This window comes from Ranitomeya variabilis, chromosome 2 (genome assembly GCF_051348905.1).
Source record: "Ranitomeya variabilis isolate aRanVar5 chromosome 2, aRanVar5.hap1, whole genome shotgun sequence".
NCBI lineage: Eukaryota > Metazoa > Chordata > Amphibia > Anura > Dendrobatidae > Ranitomeya > Ranitomeya variabilis.
In genome coordinates, this window is record NC_135233.1 from 127,606,772 (window position 1) to 127,629,754 (window position 22,983).

At 45.4% G+C, this 22,983-nt stretch overlaps 2 protein-coding genes across 3 annotated transcripts in view; one reads left to right on the plus strand and one right to left on the minus strand.

Annotated features, from left to right (window-relative positions):
- Window positions 1-13,082, minus strand: part of CEBPZOS (CEBPZ opposite strand) — a 91,190-nt gene extending 78,108 nt beyond the window's left edge. Inside the window, exons 1-3 of the mRNA XM_077283000.1 lie at window positions 12,841-13,082; window positions 9,816-9,915; window positions 24-68 (exon numbers count right to left, since the gene is read on the minus strand). Of these exons, the coding sequence (XP_077139115.1) occupies window positions 24-68; window positions 9,816-9,915; window positions 12,841-12,861 (166 nt within the window). The 5' untranslated portion in view covers window positions 12,862-13,082. The remainder of the gene's footprint in view (window positions 1-23; window positions 69-9,815; window positions 9,916-12,840) is intronic.
- Window positions 13,083-13,143: 61 nt separating this feature from the next.
- HEATR5B (HEAT repeat containing 5B) overlaps window positions 13,144-22,983 on the plus strand; it is an 81,683-nt gene continuing 71,843 nt past the window's right edge. Inside the window, exon 1 of one of the 2 annotated variants that reach the window (XM_077282997.1) lies at window positions 13,144-13,232. The gene's annotated coding sequence lies outside the window, so the exon portion shown is untranslated. The remainder of the gene's footprint in view (window positions 13,233-22,983) is intronic. The other variant, XM_077282999.1, reaches the window with a different exon arrangement.

Genomic DNA, 22,983 nt, shown 5'->3' on the forward strand with positions numbered 1-22,983 from the left:
AAAAATATATAAATAATTGTTACCTTCTAAAACGGAAGGAAATCTTCTGTTCATTGTATGCCGGAAATCTGACAGAGGAGAACACAAGATTAATTAGATGGTATAAAATCTGCAGAAATACATGAAGACCCTCAGTCATATGGCCTTATATAAATGTACATGTCTGCAGAAGGTGGCATAAACTATGATTTTATGAAAAAATAGAATTATTCTTACCGTTAATTCGGTTTCTAGGAACCTTCCACGACGGCATATGTAGGGAGGTTGCCTCTTTGCCCTAATGGGGAACAGGAAATGGAGAGGTTAAAAGGCCCTCCCACCTCCCTCTCACCAGTGACTTATAACTGAAAACCATAGCACCGGTTTACCTTGAATCCCAGATTTAAATCCAGGAGTATAGGGAGGGAACTAGCGCCGTCGTGGAAGGTTCCTAGAAACCGAATTAACGGTAAGAATAATTCTATTTTCTCTAGTCACCTTCCACGACGGCATATGGAGGAATACCAACTGATTGGCGCTAGGGAGGGACAACGGCCTGGAGTACTTTCCGGCCGAAGGCTAAATCCTTGTTGGGCATTACATCCAATCTGTAATGCCTGGAGAAAGTATGCAATGAAGACCATGTGGCTGCCCTGCAGATTTGCTCTGCTGATGCACCTGCTCTTTCTGCCCAGGAGACTGAGGTTGATCTAGTCGAATGAGCCTTGATTCCCACTGGAGGAGCTTTGTCCTGAGCAAGGTATGCTTCTGCTATTGCTTTCTTTATCCAGTTGGCAATAGTACTTTTGGCTACCTTTTTTCCCTTATTTTGTCCTGATGGATGGATAAATAGATTGTGGTCAATTCTGTAAGAACTGGTTTGTTCTAAGTAAAACAGTACAGTGCGCCTGACATCCAGCATGTGGAATCTCTCTTTTGAATTTGCAGGATTTTGGCAAAAAGAAGGTAGAATAATTTCCTGGGAGCGGTGGAAGTCCGATACGACTTTTGGAAGAAAAGAAGGGTCTAGGCGCAGTACTATAGAGTCATCTCGAATGGATAGGTATGGTTCTCTTATTGAGAGAGCTTGTAATTCTCCCACCCTCCTTGCTGATGTAATAGCCACTAGAAAAATTGTTTTGTAGATTAGGTTTTTCTGGGAGCAGGAGGATAATGGTTCGAAGGGGGGACCTGTGAGCCCCTGTAACACTAGGTTAAGATCCCACAGTGGTACTGTTATTTGCTTCTTAGGGTTCATTCTAGAAGCCGATATCATGAATCTCTTGATCCAGCGATGATTTGCCAGATCCTGATCAAATATTGAACTGAGGGCGGACACCTGGACTTTTAAGGTGCTAGGCCTGAGGCCTATTTCTAAGCCCTTTTGCAAAAAATCTAGAATTTTTGAAATATTCGGGTTGAAGGAATCTGGCACCTCAGGGAGACAAAAGGATGAGAATTTCTTCCAGATTTTATTATATATTGCAATGGTTACAGGTTTCCTAGATTTTTGAAGTGTGGAAACCACTGCTTCTGATAGTCCTCTGGCTCTTAATATTTGGGCTTCAGTAGCCATGCCGCCAGATTCCACTTGTGGGCATCTAGGAGATGGATTGGTCCTTGAGAAAGAAGGTCTTCTTCCATCGGAAAGTGGAACGGCCCATCCACCTGAAGGTCCACTATCAGGTTGTACCAACTCCTCTTGGGCCACAGCGGAGCTACCAATATGGTAGGCGTTTGTTCTTCCCGCACTTTCTGTAAGACTTTCGCCAGTATTGGGATTGGTGGAAAAGCATAAGCCAGCCGGAAATTCCACTTCTGGACCAGTGCATCCACGCCTTTGGAGCCGTCCCTGGGGTTCAGCGAGAAGAATGCTTCGACTTTCGCATTTCGGCTGGATGCAAAGATTTCTTGCTTGTTGACTGGTCCCAGAGACCTTGGAAAGGGGTGTGATTTATCATGGCCCCCCAGCCTCTCTGGCTGGCGTCTGTTCTAACTGTGGTCAGTGGGACTTGCGTCCAGCTGACCCCTTTTTGTACATTTTTTGGGGACATCCACCATGCCAGGGAGGCTTTGACACGACCTGGTGTGTACAGTTTTTTGTTCAGAGAACTGGGATGACCATCCCAATTCTGCAGGATATGTGCCTGAAGAATTCTGGAATGGGCCTGGGCCCATGGTACCGATTGAATGCAGGCTGTCATCGAGCCAAGGAGAGACATGCCTTCTCTGATTGTGGGGGATCTGGTGTCCCTGAACGTTTTGACCTTTGATAGAAGGGTTAGACTGTGTTCCACTGGGAGGAAGGACATTTGTCTTGCAGAGTCCAGGAGAACTCCCAGGAATTTCCTGCATTTGGAGGGTCGTAGGTGAGATTTTTCCAGATTCGGCACCCATCCAAGAGATGTCAGGATTTCGAGAGTCTTGGATACATGAGACTCCAGGGCCTGTTTGGAAGGAGCTATTAACAGAAGGTCGTCTAGGTACGGCACTATACAGACGCCTTGCTTCCGGATAAAGGAGATTACCTCCCCCATTATTTTGGAAAATATCCTTGGAGCCGAGGATATTCCAAATGGGAGGACGTTGAATTGATAGTGCTCTATCAGACGCCCTCTCTGTACAGCGAATTTGAGATATTGGCGTTGTCTTTGGTGAATGGGGATGTGAAAGTAGGCATCTTTCAGATCGAGAGTGGCCATGAAGGAGTGTGGACCTATCAAGGGAATGGCATTCTTCACTGATTCCATCTTGAATCTTCGGTACTTTATATGCCGATTGAGATTCTTTAGATTTATAATGACACGGGACTCGCCCGATGGCTTGGGAACCAGGAATAAGCGAGAGTAGTGGCCTCGATCCCTCTCCGATTCCGGTATCTGGGATATCGCACCTGACATCTTTAGGGCCCTGAGACCGGACGCCAATTTTGATTGATCTTTCAGGGAAGGTAGGGAGGTGACTTAGACCCCGTGGGGGGGGGGGGGGAGAAATGAATTCTATTATGAGACCCTCTTTGATGACATTGAGGATCCAGGGGCAAGAGGTGATGTTTTGCCACTGGAGGTAAAATTTTGAAAGTCTCCCCCCCACTGGATCGAAGTCACCGTTTCTCCTGTTGAGACTGCTGCTGCTGTTGTTGAGGGATGAGGATGTTTCTCCCCCCTCCCTTCGGGTAACTCCACCTCCCGGACTTGCCTTTCCCTCTCTGAGAGGTTTGGGGCTGAAAGGGACGAAAAAACTTCTTTTTGGGAGTTTTTTGTTCTGGGAGGGCTTTCTTTTTATCGGTTGCTTTCTCCAAGATGTCATCAAGAGAAGGCCCGAAGACATAGTTACCTTTAAATGGTATGGCGCATAACTTGGCTTTGGAGGTGATATCACCAGACCACATTTTTAACCACAGCGCCCTTCTGGCCGAGATAGTTTGAACTAATGACCTCGCAGCAATTCTGATGGTCTCCATAGAAGAATCTGCTAGGAAACCCGTGGCTCTAAGGAGACTAGGAAGGGAGTCTAACAATTCAGCTCTTGAAGTGCCCTGGGATATATGAGACTCCAGCTCACCTATCCAGCGGAATAGAGCTCTAGCCACGCATGTTGATGCGATATTGGCTTTGAGGGCTACTGAGGAGGTCTCCCATGATTTCTTTAATAGACTCTCTATCTTCCTGTCCATCGGATCCTTTAACTGTGACGAGTCTTCGAATGGAAGAGCCGTTCTTTTAGCCACTCTAGCCACCTGAGAGTCAACTTTAGGGACATCCCATTTGGTCAACTCGCCTTCCAAGGGGAATCTATGCTTCATCTCGGATGGAGTACTGAGACGTTTTTCAGGTAATTCCCACTCTTGGTCAATCATATCAGATATATTCTGGTGGATTGGAAACCCCACCCGTTTACCCTTAGTTATGCCACCAAACATCTGGTCCTGAATGGACTGTGGTTCTGGCTCCTACTCCAGCCCCATAGTACTGCGTACTGCGGCTACTAAGTCCTCAACCCAGTCTGAAGAAAAGAGATATTTTCTGGCTTCAGATGTTATAGAGGATGTAGATTCCTCCTGTCGACCTGAGGATGAGGCATAGGAGAGGTCTGACTCAGATTCAGAATCCTCCTCCTGGATCTACCGTTTTTTGGCTGGAGAGGATGGTGGAGGGGGTGGCGGAGGGGGTGGGGGGGTAAAGGCTGCTAGGGAGGATTGCACCTCTTGCTTGACCAGAGATCGGATTTCCTCTAGTAAAGAAGGTTGCTCAGCCCTGACAACTTTGTCAGTACAGGTCCTGCAGTTTTTTCTCCCATGAAGGTGGCAGCTTAATGGTACAGATGGCACACTTCTTTTTAGTAGTTTTGGGGACAGACCTTTCTCCCTGTAATGAGAGGGGAGAGAGAGTGACTAGAGGATACCCCCAAGTTACTACCTAAGGACCCCTGTCCCTGCGGCACTTACTGTGGCAGGGGCAGCGCTGGGCTCTGCAAGCGCAGGGCAGGTACCGCTCTCCATGACAGGAACAGTCTTACCTGCGACGTTTTCTGGCAGGTTTTATACACAGCGGTATGCACCTGCCCCCAGCGATGTGGATACACCTCTTCCCCTCCATGGTCCAGCATGGAGGACGCCGTCCTGCACGAGACACCGCCGGCGGAAGTGCCTCCAGGGAGCGCAAAAAGGACCGGAAGTGACGCACGCGATCACTTCCGGGTTGCCAGCGGCATGTTGGAGGGGAAGGAGACCGGAGAGCTCCAGGAGGACTCCGGTCAGGAACACTAGCCTGCTTTGCCCTCATGGGGGCGCGGGAAGGCTAGGCACAGGTCCCGAGGACACCGCAGCGCGGCGCGACGGGAGCAGCATAGGAGGGGAGGTAAGATACGACCCCATGCTGCCCGGTTACACACAAGTCGACGCTTTGTCAGATGCAGCAGTCACCGGCCACCACTGCATACGAAAGTAAACCTCTCCTGTCCCATGGGGAACAGGAAAGACACTGGTGAGAGGGAGGTGGGAGGGCCTTTTAACCTCTCCATTTCCTGTTCCCCATTAGGGCAAAGAGGCAACCTCCCTACATATGCCGTCGTGGAAGGTGACTAGAGAAATAATAGTTTTCTTTTTTTAAATATATTATATAATTTGTATATTTGACTAGTCTTTCTAGTCTGTTTCTTGGGCAGCATGGTGGCTCAGTGGTCCTGGATTCAAATCCCACCAAGGCCAACATCTGCAAGGAGTCTGTATGTTCTCCCCTTGTTTGTGTGGGTTTCCTCCGGGTTCTCCGGTTTCCTCCCACACTCCAAAGACATACTGATAGGGAATCTAGATTGTGAGCCCCAATGGGAAGAGTAATGATAATGTCTGTAAAGCGCTGTGAAATATGATGGCGTTATATAAATATATTATAAATACATTTTCCTATATGCCAAAGTAGCACAAAATAGTCCACTGTATTCAGGTTAAATGTGGGGAGAGGTATGAACACACCAGACACTCAGGGATGGGTCCATTGAATTCTTTCATCTCTCCTATTAACCAAAGGCATAAAATGTTTTTGTGTAGGTTTTAGGCCATGTGCACACGTTCAGTATTTGGTCAGTATTTTACCTCAGTATTTGTAAGCCAAAACAAGGAGAGGAACAATCAGAGGAAAAGTATAATAGAAACACGTCACCACTTCTGTATTTTTCACCCATTGGTTTTGGCTTACAAATACTGAGGTAAAAAACTGACCATATACTGCTAGTGTCCTTAGGATGGAGTCATACTAGCATTTAAAATTTTTTGTCATGCGAGTACAATGTGATTTTTAGCAAGTACCACTCGTCTGAGATGAGTATGCAATGCGTTAACATCTGCTTTTATATACAGTAATTCTCTGTCATTTCAAGCTACCGTATATACTCGAGTATAAGCCGAGATTTTCAGCCCACTTTTTTGGGCTGAAAGTCCCCCTCTCGTCTTATACTCGAGTCATACCCAGAGGTCGGCAGGGGAGGGGGAGTGGGGGATGTCTAAAAATACTCACCTAGTCCAGGCGCGGTCCCTGCAGGTCCCTGGCTTCCCCGGCAGCAGCAGCTTGAGCTTCTTCCTGTACTGAGCGGTCACATGGTACCGCTCATTATGGCAATGAATATGCGACTCCACCTCCCATAGAGGTGGAGCCGCATATTCATTACTGTAATCAGCGGTAACAGTGACCGCTCAGTACAGTTAGAAGCTGCGGCGTCGGGGAAGCAGGGACTGCACAGCGCCAGGACCAGGTGAGTATACGGGGAGGGGAGGGCAGCGCTGCGCGATAGTCACCTTTCCTAGTTCCGGGCGCCGCTCTGTCTTCAGCAGTGACGCTCAGGTCAGAGGGCGCGATGACGTGGTTAGTGCGCGCCCTCTGCTGAACGTCAGTGCTGAGCATGGAGTGGCGCCGGAACGAGGTGCAGGTGACTATTGAAAGTGCCGGGGGCCTGAGCGACGGAGAGGTGAGTATGTGATTTTTTTTTTTTTAATTGCAGAAAATGGGGCAAGTGTCTGTATGGAGCATCTATGGGGCCATAACATTTGTGCAGCACTATATGGGGCCATAAAGTTTGTGTAGCATTATATGGGGCCATAACATTTGTGCAGCACTATATGGGGCCATAAAGTTTGTGCAGCATTATATGGGGCCATAACATTTGTGCAGCACTATATGGGGCCATAAAGTTTGTGCAGCATTATATGGGGCCATAACATTTGTGCAGCACTATATGGGGCCATAACATTTGTGCAGCACTATATTGGGCCACAATGTTTGTGCAGCACTATATGGGGCCATAATGTTTGTGCAGCACTATATGGGGCCATAATGTTTGTGCAGCACTATATGGGGCCATAACATTTGTGCAGCACTATATGGGGCCATAACATTTGTGCAGCATTATATGGGGCCATAACATTTGTGCAGCACTATATGGGGCCATAAAGTTTGTGCAGCATTATATGGGGCCATAACATTTGTGCAGCACTATATGGGGCCATAACATTTGTGCAGCACTATATTGGGCCACAATGTTTGTGCAGCACTATATGGGGCCATAATGTTTGTGCAGCACTATATGGGGCCATAATGTTTGTGCAGCACTATATGGGGCCATAACATTTGTGCAGCACTATATGGGGCCATAACATTTGTGCAGCACTATATGGGGCCATAAAGTTTGTGCAGCATTATATGGGGCCATAACATTTGTGCAGCACTATATGGGGCCATAATGTTTGTGCAGCACTATATGGGGCCATAAAGTTTGTGCAGCATTATATGGGGCCATAATGTTTGTGCAGCACTATATGGGGCCATAATGTTTGTGCAGCACTATATGGGGCCATAACATTTGTGCAGCACTATATGGGGCCATAACATTTGTGCAGCACTATATGGGGCCATAACATTTGTGCAGCACTATATGGGGCCATAACATTTGTGCAGCACTATATGGGGCCACAATATTTGTGCAGCACTATATGGGGCCATAATGTTTGTGCAGCATTATATGGGGCCATAATGTTTGTGCAGCATTATATGGGGCCATAATGTTTGTGCAGCATTATATGGGGCCATAATGTTTGTGCAGCATTATATGGGGCCATAACATTTGTGCAGCACTATATGGGGCCATAACATTTGTGCAGCACTATATGGGGCCATAACATTTGTGCAGCACTATATGAGGCCATAAAGTTTGAGCAGCATTATATGGGGCCATGTTTGTGCAACACTATATGGGGCCATAATGTTTGTGCAGCACTATATGGGGGCCATAACGTTTATGCAGCACTATATGGGGGCAAGTGTCTGTATGGGGCATCTATGGGGCCATAACGTTTGTGCAGCACTATATGGGGCCATAACGTTTGTGCAGCACTATATGGGGCCATAACATTTGTGCAGCACTATATGGGGCAAGTGTCTGTATGGGGCTATAATTAACGTTTGTAGGGCACTATGGTATATGGTGCAAGTGTCTGTATGGATCATCTTATGGGGCCATAATAAAGGTTTGTGCAGCACTATATGTTGCAAATATCTTTATGGAGCATCTTATGGGGCCATAATCAGCATTTGTGCAGCATTATATTGGGCAAATGTGTCTATGGAGCATCTTATGGGGCCTTTATTAACCTTTATGCAGGATTATATGGGGCATACTCTAATATGGAGCATCTTATGGGGCCATCATAAACTGCATGGAGCATTATATGGGGCTCCTGATTCAATATGGATATTCAAAAACACTTAACCTACTGATGTCTCAATTAATTGTACTTTTATTGGTATCTATTTTTAGTTTTGACATTTACCGGTAGCTGCTGCATTTCCCACCCTAGGCTTATACTCGAGTCATTAAGTTTTCCCAGTTTTTTTGTGGCAAAATTAGGGGGGTCGGCTTATACTCGGGTCGGCTTATACTCGAGTATATACGGTAGTTTACTAACTAATAAAACAATCTAATATACAGGTATAGATAGATGATAGAGGTCATTGAGATATACAGCTCTGGCAAAAATTAAGTGACCACCAAACCCTGTCATGGGCAGCCCAATCTCCAGACCTGAACCCCATTGAAAACCTCTGGAATGTAATCAAGAGGATGATGGATAGTCACAAGCCATCAAACAAAGAAGAACTGCTTACATTTTTGCTCCAGGAGCAGTGTGAAAGACTGGTGGAAAGCATGCCAAGACGCATGAAAGCTGTGATTAAAAATCATGGTTATTCCACAAAATATTGATTTCTGAACTCTTCCTGAGTTAAAACATTAGTATTGTTGTTTCTAAATGATTATGAACTTGCTTTCTTTGCATTATTTGAGGTCTAAAAACACATTTTATTTTTTTAAAAATTTTGACCATTTCTTCTTTTCAGAAAAAAAAACAACAAAATCTATTGCTTGGAAATTTGGAGACATGTCAGAAGTTTGTAGACTAAAAGAACAATTTACATTTTACTGAAAAATATACCTATAAAGAGAAAAATCAGAGAAACTGAACGTTTTACAGTGGTCTCAATTTTTACCAGAGCTGTATAATGTGTAGCTTACTGTACATGTATTTAGCGAATAATGAAATAAATAAAAGAAAAAAAAATGGCGTGGGGTCCCCCATACTTTTCTTAACCAGATGAGGGAAAGCAGACAGTTGGGGGTTGAAGTTTATACTCTGGGAAAAGGATAATAAACATGGAGCTTCCCAGGCTATTAATATCAGCTCACAGTTAGCCTTTACTGGTTCTTAACAATGGGGTGACCCCCCCCAAAAAAAATGACGTGCGGTCGGCAGGCACGTCAAAACGACGCATGAGGACGCATCCGCATACAACACATGTCACTGCGTACCCAATGTTAAAGATAGGTACGCAGGACGCATGCAGAAGTAGGCGGAGCATAAGGGAAGTGCGGAAGTAGACGGAACTTAAGGACGGAAGTAGACGGAACTTAAGGGAGGAAGTACGCAGCCCTACGCACTCTACCCAAACGCAAGTGTGAAACCGGCCTAACCGTCCCCCTCATTTTCGTGTCACACATGGAGCAATCTCTTTGGTGTTTTTTCCTTTACATGTTTCAAATGCAAGCAGAGGGGCTCATTGATTTCTATGGGGTCAGTCTGTTTTCCTTTTGTTTATTTTTAAAATTAAAAAAAAAAAAAAGTGAATGCAGAATGATGGAAAGAAGAGTGACACCATAGAAATCAATGGGCCCCTCTGCTTTAGTTTGAAACAAGGTTGCACAGGATAACAAAAGGAACAAACGGAAAACAAACCGATGTGAATTGAGATTTATATAGATTTGGAAATTGAGAAAAACTTAAGGGACCCGACCTTGGCTTGAATCCATCTTGAAGTATAGCAGGTAGACGCCAACTACACCAGCCAGTTCCAGTGCCAGCACACCCTTCACAAGCCTGCTGTTAATCTTCACCTGTTGGCAAGAAAACAGTAAAGATTGTATGCTTTACTTTTATTATCATTCTTCTGAAAATCACTGAAAAAAAACAAAATTTCAAACCTCTTTTCAGATGCCAAGAGTTTTTTTTTGTAAATCTTTAAAAATCAAATAGATGTGGGGTGAGGCAGGAGGAGGCATCTTATAGCCTTGTAAGAGCTACAAACATACAGTGGCATGTAAAAGTTTGGGCACCCCTGGTCAAAATTATTGTGAACAGTTAAGCAAGATGAAGATGAAATGATCTCTAAGGGTACGTGAAAAAGTATGTGCACTCGATCAGAAATTGCTGCGGTTTTGACACTGTGTATTTATGCAGACTAAAAAATGTTGCAGCTATGGAGAATCTGTGGTGGTCACACACTGCTACAGGGCATCTGTGGTGGGCATTCACTGCTACAGGGCATCTGTGGTGGGCATGCACTTCTATGGGGACATCTGTGGTGGCCATTCACTGCTACAGGGCACCTGTGGTGGGCACGCACTTCTATGGGGACATCTGTGGTGGGCATTTACTGCTACAGGGCATATGTGGTGGGCATTCACTGCTAAAGGGCATCTGTAGTGGGCACACCTGTGGTGGAGATACACTGCTACAGGGCATCTGTGGTGGGCATGAACTTCTATGGGGACATCTGTGGTGGGCATACACTGCTACAGGGCATCTATGGTGGGCATGAACTTCTATGGGGACATCTGTGGAAGGCACGCATTGCTACGAAGAATCTGTGAAGGGCATGCATTGCTACAGGGGAGTCTGTGAAGAGCACGCATTGCCACGGGGTAGTCTGTGAAGGGCACGCATTGCTACGGGGAGTCTGTGAAGGGCACGCATTGCTATGGGGGGAGTCTGTGAAGGGCACGCATTGCTATGGGGGAATCTATGAAGGGCAAGCATTGCTACTGGGGAATCTATGAAGGGTAAGCATTGCTATGGGGGAATCTATGAAGGGCACGCATTGCTATGGGGGAATCTATGAAGGGCACGCATTGCTATGGGGGAATCTATGAAGGGCAAGCATTACTACGGGGGAATCTATGAAGGGCACGCATTGCTACGGGGGAGTCTATGAAGGGCACGCATTGCTACGGGGGAGTCTATGAAGGGCACGCATTGCTACGGGGGAGTCTATGAAGGGCATGCATTGCTACGGGGGAGTATATCAAGGGCACGCATTGCTACGGGGGAGTCTATGAAGGGCACGCATTGCTACGGGGGAATCTATGAAGGGCACGCATTGCTACGGGGGAGTCTATGAAGGGCACGCATTGCTACGGGGGAGTCTATGAAGGGCACGCATTGCTACGGGGGAGTCTATGAAGGGCAAGCATTGCTATGGGGGAATCTATGAAGGGCACGCATTGCTATGGGGGAATCTATGAAGGGCACGCATTGCTATGGGGGAATCTATGAAGGGCATGCATTGCTATGGGGGAATCTATGAAGGGCACACATTGCTATGGGGGAATCAAAAAAGGGCACGCATTGCTACGGGGGAGTCTATGAAGGGCACGCATTGCTACGGGGGAGTCTATGAAATGCACGCATTGCTACAGGGGAGTCTATGAAGGGCACGCATTGCTATGGGGGAATCTATGAAGGGCACGCATTGCTATGGGGGAATCTATGAAGGGCACGCATTGCTATGGGGGAATCTATGAAGGGCAAGCATTGCTATAGGGGAATCTATGAAGGGCACGCATTGCTACGGGGGAATCTATGAAGGGCACGCATTGCTACGGGGGAGTCTATGAAGGGCACGCATTGCTACGGGGGAGTCTATGAAGGGCACGCATTGCTACGGGGGAGTCTATGAAGGGCATGCATTGCTACGGGGGAGTATATCAAGGGCACGCATTGCTACGGGGGAGTCTATGAAGGGCACGCATTGCTACGGGGGAATCTATGAAGGGCACGCATTGCTACGGGGGAGTCTATGAAGGGCACGCATTGCTACGGGGGAGTCTATGAAGGGCACGCATTGCTACGGGGGAGTCTATGAAGGGCAAGCATTGCTATGGGGGAATCTATGAAGGGCACGCATTGCTATGGGGGAATCTATGAAGGGCACGCATTGCTATGGGGGAATCTATGAAGGGCACGCATTGCTATGGGGGAATCTATGAAGGGCACGCATTGCTATGGGGGAATCTATGAAGGGCACACATTGCTATGGGGGAATCAAAAAAGGGCACGCATTGCTACGGGGGAGTCTATGAAGGGCACGCATTGCTACAGGGGAGTCTATGAAGGGCACGCATTGCTATGGGGGAATCTATGAAGGGCACGCATTGCTATGGGGGAATCTATGAAGGGCACGCATTGCTATGGGGGAATCTATGAAGGGCAAGCATTGCTATAGGGGAATCTATGAAGGGCACGCATTGCTACGGGGGAATCTATGAAGGGCACGCATTGCTACGGGGAGTCTATGAAGGGCACGCATTGCTACGGGGGAATCAAAAAAGGGCACGCATTGCTACGGGGGAGTCTATGAAGGGCACGCATTGCTACAGGGGAGTCTATGAAGGGCACGCATTGCTACGGGGGAGTCTATGAAGGGCACGCACCGCTGTGGGGGAATCTGTGAAGGGCATGCACTGCTACGGGGGAGTCTATGAAGGGCACGCACTGCTACGGGATAAGGTGTGGCGGGCACACACTTCTATGGGGGCGCCTGTGGCAGCTCTAATCCCTGCAACTATATTTCTTTGTTATTGACAATGGATTATTGAAACCATTCACGAGATCAGTGAAAAGTCTGCGTTCCTGCTGTTCTCATTACCCTAATACCCCCTTGGGGCAGTTAGAGGACTGGGGTGCAGTGAGGAGACATTACTTTTTTGGGAGTCTATGTAAAAACGTGCAGATCCCCCGGTGATCCGTCCCTGCACACTCACCATTGTGCAGCAGAGGCTCATCCACTAGGGGGCGCACCAGGTCACATTAGCTGTTATCCTCTCCTGCACACACCATTACAGCTACTGGCAATTACACTCATTTTGAGAACTTGCAGGAAATTCATATCTGCAGCGCAGACAAGTGATGTTCTAGCTGTCGTCAATATGGGCTAACTGATGGTTACACCTCGTAGTTTTCAGCCAGACACATCTAGTCTCCGGCTTTGCCCCAATCTAAGATGGTTGCTTTGAGCACGGACGCAGAGTTTATGCTGCGTGTCGCGATCTATTGACGTCATCAAGTGCCTGGAAACGCTGCTTCCGGGAGGCGGGGCTATGTGTGACAGCAGAAGTGTAAGCAGAGGCTGAGGAGCTTGTAGACGTGTATCCAGGTAACGATCGCCCGACCATGGTGGTTGGGGCTCACGGGGCTAGCAGCAATGTGGGCAGTGTGCGGCATAGTGGCTGCAGGGTGTGGGCACCAGGTCTCACTGACCCCGGGTATAATGACGCTGAGACCTGGTGAGATGTGTCAGCACCATTATACATGGTCCACTGTATTACCTGGGGTCAGAGGGGGTTCTCCCTGTACAACACATCCCCAGTCTGCAGGACAATGATAAATGGGCGACTGCTGGGACTGATCATGAGAAAGGAGGTCCCATCCACTTTTATGTGTGACCACCACTCCACTCTCTTCTATGTGTGACCACCACTCCATTTCTATGTGTGACCACCACTCCACTCTCTTCTATGTGTGACCACCACTCCATTTCTATGTGTGACCACCACTCCATTCACTTCTATGCGTGTCCACCACTCCATTCATTTCTATGTGTGACCGCCGCTTCATTCACTTCTATGAGTGACCACCACTCCATTTCTATGTGTGACCACCACTCCATTCACTTCTATGCGTGTCCACCACTCCACTCACTTCTATGTGTGACCGCTGCTCCATTCATTTCTATGTGTGATCGCCGCTCCATTCACTTCTATGTGTGACCACCACTCCATTCACTTCTATGTGTGACCACCACTCCACTCATTTCTGTGTGACCGCTGCTCCATTCACTTCTATGTGTGACCGTTGCTCCATTCACTTCTATGTGTGACCGTTGCTCCATTCACTTCTGTGTGTGACTGCTGCTCCATTCACTTCTATGTGTGATCGCCGCTCCATTCATTTCTATGTGTGACCACCACTCCATTCACTTCTGTGTGTGACCCCTGCTCCGTTCATTTCTATGTGTGACCGCTGCTCCATTCACTTCTATGTGTGACCGCCGCTCCACTCATTTCAATGTGTGACCGCCGCTCCATTCATTTCTGTGTATGACCGCCGCTCCATTCATTTCAATGTGTGACCGCCGCTCCATTCATTTCTGTGTGTGACCGCCGCTCCATTCATTTCAATGTGTGACCGCCGCTCCATTCATTTCTGTGTGACTGCCGCTCCATTCATCTCTGTGTGACTGCCGCTCCATTCATTTCTGTGTGACTTCCGCTCCATTCATGTCTGTGTGACTGCCGCTCCATTCATTTGTGTGACTGCCGCTCCATTCATGTCTGTGTGACTGCTTCTCCATTCACTTCTATGTGTGACCGTTGCTCTATTCACTTCTATGTGTGACCGTTGCTCCATTCACTTCTGTGTGACCGTTACTCCATTCACTTCTATGTGTGACCGTTGCTCCATTCACTTCTATGTGTGACCGTTGCTCCATTCACTTCTATGTGTGACCGTTGCTCCATTCACTTCTATGTGTGACCGTTGCTCCATTCACTTCTATGTGTGACCGTTGCTCCATTCACTTCTATGTGTGACCGTTGCTCCATTCACTTCTATGTGTGACCGTTGCTCCATTCACTTCTATGTGTGACCGTTGCTCCATTCACTTCTATGTGTGACCGTTGCTCCATTCACTTCTATGTGTGACCGTTGCTCCATTCACTTCTATGTGTGACCGTTGCTCCATTCACTTCTATGTGTGACCGTTGCTCCATTCACTTCTATGTGTGACTGCTGCTCCATTCACTTCTATGTGTGACTGCTGCTCCATTCACTTCTATGTGTGCTTCTGCTCCATTCACACTCCATTCACTTCTGTGTCATTCACTTCTCTTGTATGTATGTGTGACCATAGCTTCCATAGAAGTATATTTTGTGGTGGTCATACATGGGTAAGAACATTCAATTTGAAAGGACGCAGGACCCTATTCTGATGATTGGTGGGGGCCAAATGGTTGGAGCGGTTTGTACGTGAAAAATGTTTGTAGGATAACCCCTTTAAAGGGAATCTGTCACCAGGTTTTTGCCACCTGATCTGACAGCGGCATAATGTAGAGACAGAGACCCTGATTCCAGCGATGTCACTTACTGAGCTTCTTGCTGTAATATTCATAAAATGATTGTTTTATCAGCAGGAGATTATCGTTAGAGGACTAGTAAACCTGCTGCCATGTAGTCTTCCATATCTAAGAGCTTTGTATAACCTCACTCCCACCACTGATCGGCAGCTTTCTGCCTACGCACAGTGTACACAGGAAGCTGTCAATTTGGTGCAAAACAAGAGGGGATTATAGGGAGAGAAATTGGAAGCGCAGACTTCTGAGTGTAGTAGTTAGTTTCCAAAGGTGTGTACTCAGTGTGAATCCACTCACCTTTTTGGTGTCTTGATATACTGTGTATAGATCCAATCCATGGATCACTCCATTCCTCTTTCCACTCAGTTTGCTGCAAAGATCTGGGAACTGATGAGCGCACTGAACAGTGCTTTCATAGGCGATTACTCTTTGTGAATGTTTTTCCCAGCAATATGCGCTCCTGAAGGATGATGATGGAACTCGATATTCTGATTCAAGGATGATTTTTATTTCAAACTAAAATACAACCGGTTTCGACTTCTTGGAGTCTTCCTCAGGTATAATGTCATGCATATAAACAGATCTATCTGAACACATTTTATAGCAGATATCTCTGCATGTCAATTTGGGTGGGGGCTGACAGATCTATTCGTCAGACACACCCAGATACTCAGATATGCAGGAATTTGCACTCTGAGGAATCTAACAAAATTCATATACCAAATAAATATTATACACAAGTTTTTGTTTTTTTTTTTTGTTTTTTTTTTCCCCACACAAGGAAGAAAAAAAAAGTGTTAAAAAATTCCACACTAAAAAAAAAAAAAAAAAAATTTACACACAAATTCTTCACTAAAATGATTTTTTCTTTTCTAAAAACACTATAAATATAATTATACTATTAGCTCCGCTAATGACCTCAGGTTAGCATCCTCAATAATCAGAACCTCCCACTCCCGTCTCCAAGACTTTTCACGTGCTGCGCCGATTCTTTGGAATGCACTACCTAGGTTAATACGATTAATCCCCAATGCCCACAGTTTTAAGCGTGCCCTAAAAACTCATTTGTTCAGACTGGCCTACCACCTCAGTGCATTAACCTAACTATCCCTGTGTGGCCTATTAAAAATAGAAAAAAAAAAAAACACATAATCAGGTTTCTTGCATCGTGTTCTCATACACTTTATGTAGTTAACCCCTTCCCGACCCATGACGCCTATGTGGCGTCATGGAATGATCGCATCCCTGCAGATCGGGTGAAAGGGTTAACTCCTATTTTACCCAATCTGCAGGGAGAGGGGGAGTTGTACTTCAGCCTAGGGGGGGTGGCTTTGCCCCCACGTGGCTAAGATCGCTCTGATTGGCTGTTGAAAGTGCAACAGCCAATCAGAGCAATTTGCAATATTTCACCTATGAAAATGGTGAAATATTGCAATCCAGCCATGGCCGATGCTGCAATAGCATCTGCCATGGCTGGAAATCATGTTCTGGCCCCCCCCACCGCCCCCGATCTCCTCCCCAGTCCTCCGTTCTGTCCGGTACCCCCCTCCGTCCCCCTGTCCGCTCCCCCGTGCTCCTGTCCGCTCCCCCGTGCTCCTGTCCGCTCCCCCCGTCCTCCGATCCCCCCCCCTGTGCTCCGATCCACCCCCCCACCAGCCCCTCATACTTACCGAGCCTCCTGAAGTCGGTCCGTCTTCTCCCTGGGCGCCGCCATCTTCCAAGATGGCGGGCGCATGCTCAGTGCGCCCGCCGAATCTGCCGGCTGGCAGATTCATTACAAAGTACATTTTGATCGCTGTGGTAGGTTCTATCACAGCGATCAAAATAAAAAAAATAATAAATAAACCCCCCCCTTTATCACCCCCATAGGTAGGGACAATAATAAAATAAAGAAAATATTTTTTTTTCTTTTTCCACTAGGGTTAGGGTTAGAACTAGGGTTAGAACTAGGGGTAGGGTTAGGGTTATGGCATGTGCACACAGTGCGGATTTGGCTGCGGATCCGCAGCGGATTGGCCACGGATCCGCAGCGGATTGGCCGCGGATTGGCCGCTGCGAATTCGTAGCAGTTTTACATCAGGTTTACAGTACCATGTACACCTATGGAAAACCAAATCCGCTGTGCCCATGGTGCGGAAAATTCCATGCAGAAACGCTGCGTTGTATTTTCCGCAGCATGTCAATTCTTTGTGCAGATTCCGCAGCGTTTTACACCTGTTCCTCAATAGGAATCCGCAGGTGAAATCCGCACAAAAAAAACACTGGAAATCTGCTGTAAATCCGCAGGTAAAACGCAGTGCCTTTTACCTGCAGATTTTTCAAAAATCGTGCGGAAAAATCTCACACGAATCCGCAACGTGGGCACATAGCCTTAGAGTTAGGGTTGGAATTAGAGTTAGGGTTGGAATTAGGGCTAGGGTTAGAAATAGGGTTAAGATTAGGCTTGTGGTTAGGGTTACGGATAGGGTTAGGGGTGTGTTGGGGTTTCAGTTGTGGTTAGGGTTGGGATTAGGGTTAGGGTTGGGATTAGGGTTAGGATTAGGATTGGAATTAGGGTTACAGGTGTGTTGGGGTTAGGGTTGTGGTTAGGGGTGTGTTGGGGTTAGGGTTGTGATTAGGGTTATGGCTACAGTTGGGATTAGGATTAGGGGTCTGTTGGGGTTAGTGTTGAAGTTAGAATTGAGGGGTTTCCACTGTTTAGGCACATCAGGGGTCTCCAAACGCAACATGGCGCCACCATTGATTCCAGCCATTCTTGCGTTCAAAAAGTCAAATGGTGCTCCCTCCCTTCCAAGCCCCGACGTGCGCCCAAACAGTGGTTTACCCCCACATTTGGGGTACCAGCGTACTCAGGACAAACTGGGCAACAACTGTTGCGGTCCAATTTCTCCTGATACCCTTGCAAAAATAAAAAATTACTTGCTAAAGCATAATTTTTGAGGAAAGAACAATTATTTTTTATTTTCACGGCTCTGCGTTATAAACTTCTGTGAAGCACTTGGGGGTTGAACGTGCTCACCACACATCTAGATTAGTTCCTTCGGAGGTCTAGTTTCCAAAATGGGGTCACTTGTGTGGGAGCTCCAATGTTTAGGCACACAGGGGCTCTCCAAACGCGACATGGTGTCCGCTAATGATTGGAGCTAATTTTCCATTCAAAAAGCCAAATGGCGTGCCTTCCCTTCCGAGCCCTGCGGTGTGCCCAAACAGTGGTTTACCCCCACATATGGGGTATCATCGTACTCAGGACAAACTGGACAACAACATTTGGGGTCCAATTTCTCCTATTACCCTTGGGAAAATAAAAAATTCTGGGCTAAAAATCATTTTTGAGGAAAGAAAAATTATTTTTTATTTTCACGGCTCTGCGTTATAAACTTCTGTAAAGCACCTGGGGGTTATAAGTGCTCACTATGCATCTAGATAAGTTCCTTGGGGGGTCTAGTTTCCAAAATGGGGTAACTTGTAGGGGAGCTCCAATGTTTAGGCACACAGGGGCTCTCCAAACGCGACATGGTGTCCGCTAATGATTGGAGCTAATTTTCCATTCAAAAAGTCAAATGGCACGCCTCCCCTTCCGAGCCTTGCCGTGCACCCAAACAGTGGTTTACCCCCACATATAAGGTATCGGCGTACTCAGGAGAAATTGCCCAACAAATTTTAGGATCCATTTTATCCTGTTGCCCATGTGAAAATAAAAAAATTGAGGCTAAAAGAAATTTTGTGTGAAAAAAAAGTACTTTTTCATTTTTACGGATCAATTTGTGAAGCACCTGAGAGTTTAAAGTGCTCACTATGCTTCTAGATAAGTTCCTTGGGGGGTCTAGTTTCCAAAATGGGGTCACTTGTGGGGGAGCTCCAATGTTTAGGCACACGGGGGCTCTCCAAACGTGACATGGTGTCCGCTAAAGATTGGAGCCAATTTTTCATTCAAAAAGTCAAATGGCGCTCCTTCCCTTCCGAGCCCTGCCGTGCGCCCAAACAGTGGTTTACCCCCACATATGAGGTATCAGCGTACTCAGAACAAATTGGACAACAACGTTCGTGGTCCAGTTTCTCCTTTTACCCTTGGGAAAATAAAAAAAATTTCGCTAAAAGATCATTTTGTGACTAAAAAGTTAAATGTTCATTTTTTACTTCCATGTTGCTTCTGCTGCTGTGAAACACCTGAAGGGTTAATAAACTTCTTGAATGTGGTTTTGAGCACCTTGAGGGGTGCAGTTTTTAGAATGGTGTCACTTTGGGGTATTTTCAGCCATATAGAACCCTCAAACTGACTTCAAATGTGAGGTGGTCCCTAAAAAAAATGGTTTTGTAAATTTTGGTGTAAAAATGAGAAATCACTGGTCAAATTTTAACCCTTATAACTTCCTAGCAAAAAGAAAATTTGTTTCCAAAATTGTGCTGATGTAAAGTAGACATGTGGGAAATGTTATTTATTAACTATTTTGTGTCACATAACTCTCTAGTTTAACAGAATAAAAATTCAAAATGTGAAAATTGCGAAATTTTCAAAATTTTTGCCAAATTTCCATTTTTTTAACAAATAAACTCAGAAATTATCGACCTAAATTTACCACTATCATGAAGCCCAATATGTCACGAAAAAACAGTCTCAGAATCGCTAGGATCCGTTGAAGCGTTCCTGAGTTATTACCTCATAAAGGGACACTGGTCAGAATTGCAAAAAAGGCAAGGTCATGAAGGGGTTAATAGCACTCTGTGTCTGTACTGCTACATACTTAGGCAGTTAACTGGTTCATGCAGCTTTACTTGAACACCCGAGCCTTACACTATGGCTGGTCCAAATAACTAAAGCAATTGTTACCATCCACCTCTCGTGTCTCCCCTTTTCCTCATAGGTTGTAAGCTTGCGAGCAGGGCCCTCATTCCTCCTGGTATCTGTTTTGAACTGTGATTTCTGTTATGCTGTAATGTCTATTGTTTGTACAAGTCCCCTCTATAAGTTGTAAAGCGCTGCGGAATATGTTGGCGCTATATAAATAAAAATTATTATTATTATTATATATAAAATTTCTTTTAAAATGTTATTAAACATTCTAAAGTGTGATTTCATAGTAAAATGTAAAATCCTACAAACATATACATTATAACAAAAAAAAAAACCAAACAAAAAAAAAAAAATAATACTTCCTTTTTTCATATTGGGACTATTTCCAAATGCCAAATACAAATTTTCGAAATTTCATTCATATCAAAACTAAAAAAACTATTATGCAACTTTGTACCTGTCAATTTATTTGCTTTGTACATCATATACCTTCTATAACATCATTTAATCCATCTGGGTATAATGTACCCAGACGGAAGATCCAATATGATTCTTTCCAGTTTAACTTTTGTACTCTATTAGTACAATTCACAGGTATTCAGTCCTTACGATCCCATATGAATGGCCACAGACACAGTACTTCGGCTATGTTCACACGGTGCGGTTTTTGCTGCGGATCCGCAGCGGAATTGCACTGCGGATCCGCAGCAGTTTTCCATGTAGGTTACAGTACAATGTAACCCAATGGAAAACAGGACCCGCTGTGCCGACGATCCTTTTTTCCACAGGCAAATCCGCAGCGGTTTTGCCTGCAGAAAAAAGAAGTACCATGTCAATTCTTTCTGCGGATTCCGCTGCGGGTTTCCAGCAGCACCAATAGGAAACTGCATTTGGAAACCCGCAGTGGAATCCGCAGAAGAAAAAGGATCAAAAACCGCAGCTAAAATCAGCGCTGAATTTAGCTGCGGTTTTTCAAAACAGGACCTGAAAAAAAAAGGATGAAAAAAAGGAACGTGTGAACGTAGCCTTCAAATGGCTTTTTAAAACAGAGCTTATCCCGGCATTTATGTTTGAAGCATAATAAAACATTCAATATTTCTGTAACCCCGTTGGAGCAAATACCTGTGAATTGTACTAATAGAGTACAAAAGTTAAACTGGAAAGAATCATATTGGATCTTCCGTCTGGGTACATTATACCCAGATGGATTAAATGATGTTATAGAAGGTATATGATGTACAAAGCAAATAAATTGACAGGTACAAAATTGCATAATAGTTTTTTAAGTTTTGATATGAATGAAATTTTGAAAATTTGTATTTGGCATTTGGAAATAGTCCCAATATGAAAAAAGGAAGTGTTTTTTGTTGTTGTTGTTTTTTGTTATAATGTATATGTTTGTAGGATTTTACATTTTAGTATGAAATCACACTTTAGTATGTTTAATAACATTTTAAAATACATTTTATATATAGTATAATTATATTTATAGTGTTTTTAGAAAAGAAAAAAAATCATTTTAGTGAAGAATTTGTGTAAATTTTTTTTTTTTTTTTTAGTGTGGAATTTTTTAACACTTTTTTTTTCTTCCTTGTGTGGGGAAAAAAAACAAAAAAAAAAACAAAAAAAAACTTGTGTATAACATTTATTTGGTATATGAATTTTGTTAGATTCCTCAGAGTGCAAATTCCTGCATATCTGAGTATCTGGGTGTGTCTGACGAATAGATCTGTCAGGCCCCACCCAAATTGACATGCAGAGATATCTGCTATAAAATGTGTTCAGATAGATCTGTTTATATGCATGACATTATACCTGAGGAAGACTCCAAGAAGTCGAAACCAGTTGTATTTTAGTTTGAAATAAAAATCATCCTTGAATCAGTATATCGAGTTCCATCATCATCCTTCAGGAGCGCATATTGCTGGGAAAAACATTCACAAAGAATTTGGTGCAAAAAAAATCATCAGCCTATACCACTAGACAAAAAAAAGAAAAGAGACTTAATAAAACCCCACAAAAAAGTATTAATGGCTTCCATCCAGTTTGGTCAGGACTGTCCTGACCAAAGTACGAGACTATAGTATTACATGAGACTATACTGTAATAGTAAATGGGACCAGCGTCAGACCTCATTGTGACACACAGCTGTGATCAGGCTCTGCAGCCTAGTAGACCTGTTTAAAGGGGTTGTCCACTAGTTGGATATTGATAGCCTATCCTTAGGCTTGGTCATCAATGTAAGATCTGTGGGGGTCCAACACCCGAAACTCCCACTACTGGATGTAAGAAATGTACGAAGTAGAAAACCGCATCTCCATACAATGATTAGAGGATTTTGCAGCCCAGGTCCTATTCAATTGAATAGACATTATTCTACACATGTGGAGCACGGATGGCCATTATTCTGCACATGTGGAGCACGGATCGCCATTATTCTGCACATGTGGAGCACAGATGGCCATTATTCCTCACATGTGGAGCACGAATGGCCATTATTCTGCACATGTGGAGCACGGATGGCCATTATTCCTCACATGTGGAGCACGGATGGCCATTATTCTGCACATGTGGAGCACGGATGGCTGTTATTCTGCACACATGGAGCACGGATGGCCATTATTCTGCACATGTGGAGCACGGATGGCCATTATTCTGCACATGTGGAGCACGGATGGCCATTATTCTGCACATGTGGAGCACGGATGGCCATTACTCTGCACACGTGGAGCACGGATGGCCATTATTCTGCACATGTGGAGCACGGATGACCATTATTCTGCACATGTGGAGCACGGATGGCCATTATTCCGCACATGTGGAGCACGGATGGCCATTATTCCGCACATGTGGAGCACGGATGACCATTATTCTGCACATGTGGAGCACGGATGGCCATTATTCCGCACATGTGGAGCACGGATGGCCATTATTCTGCACATTGTGGAGCACGGATGGCCATTATTCTGCACATGTGGAGCACG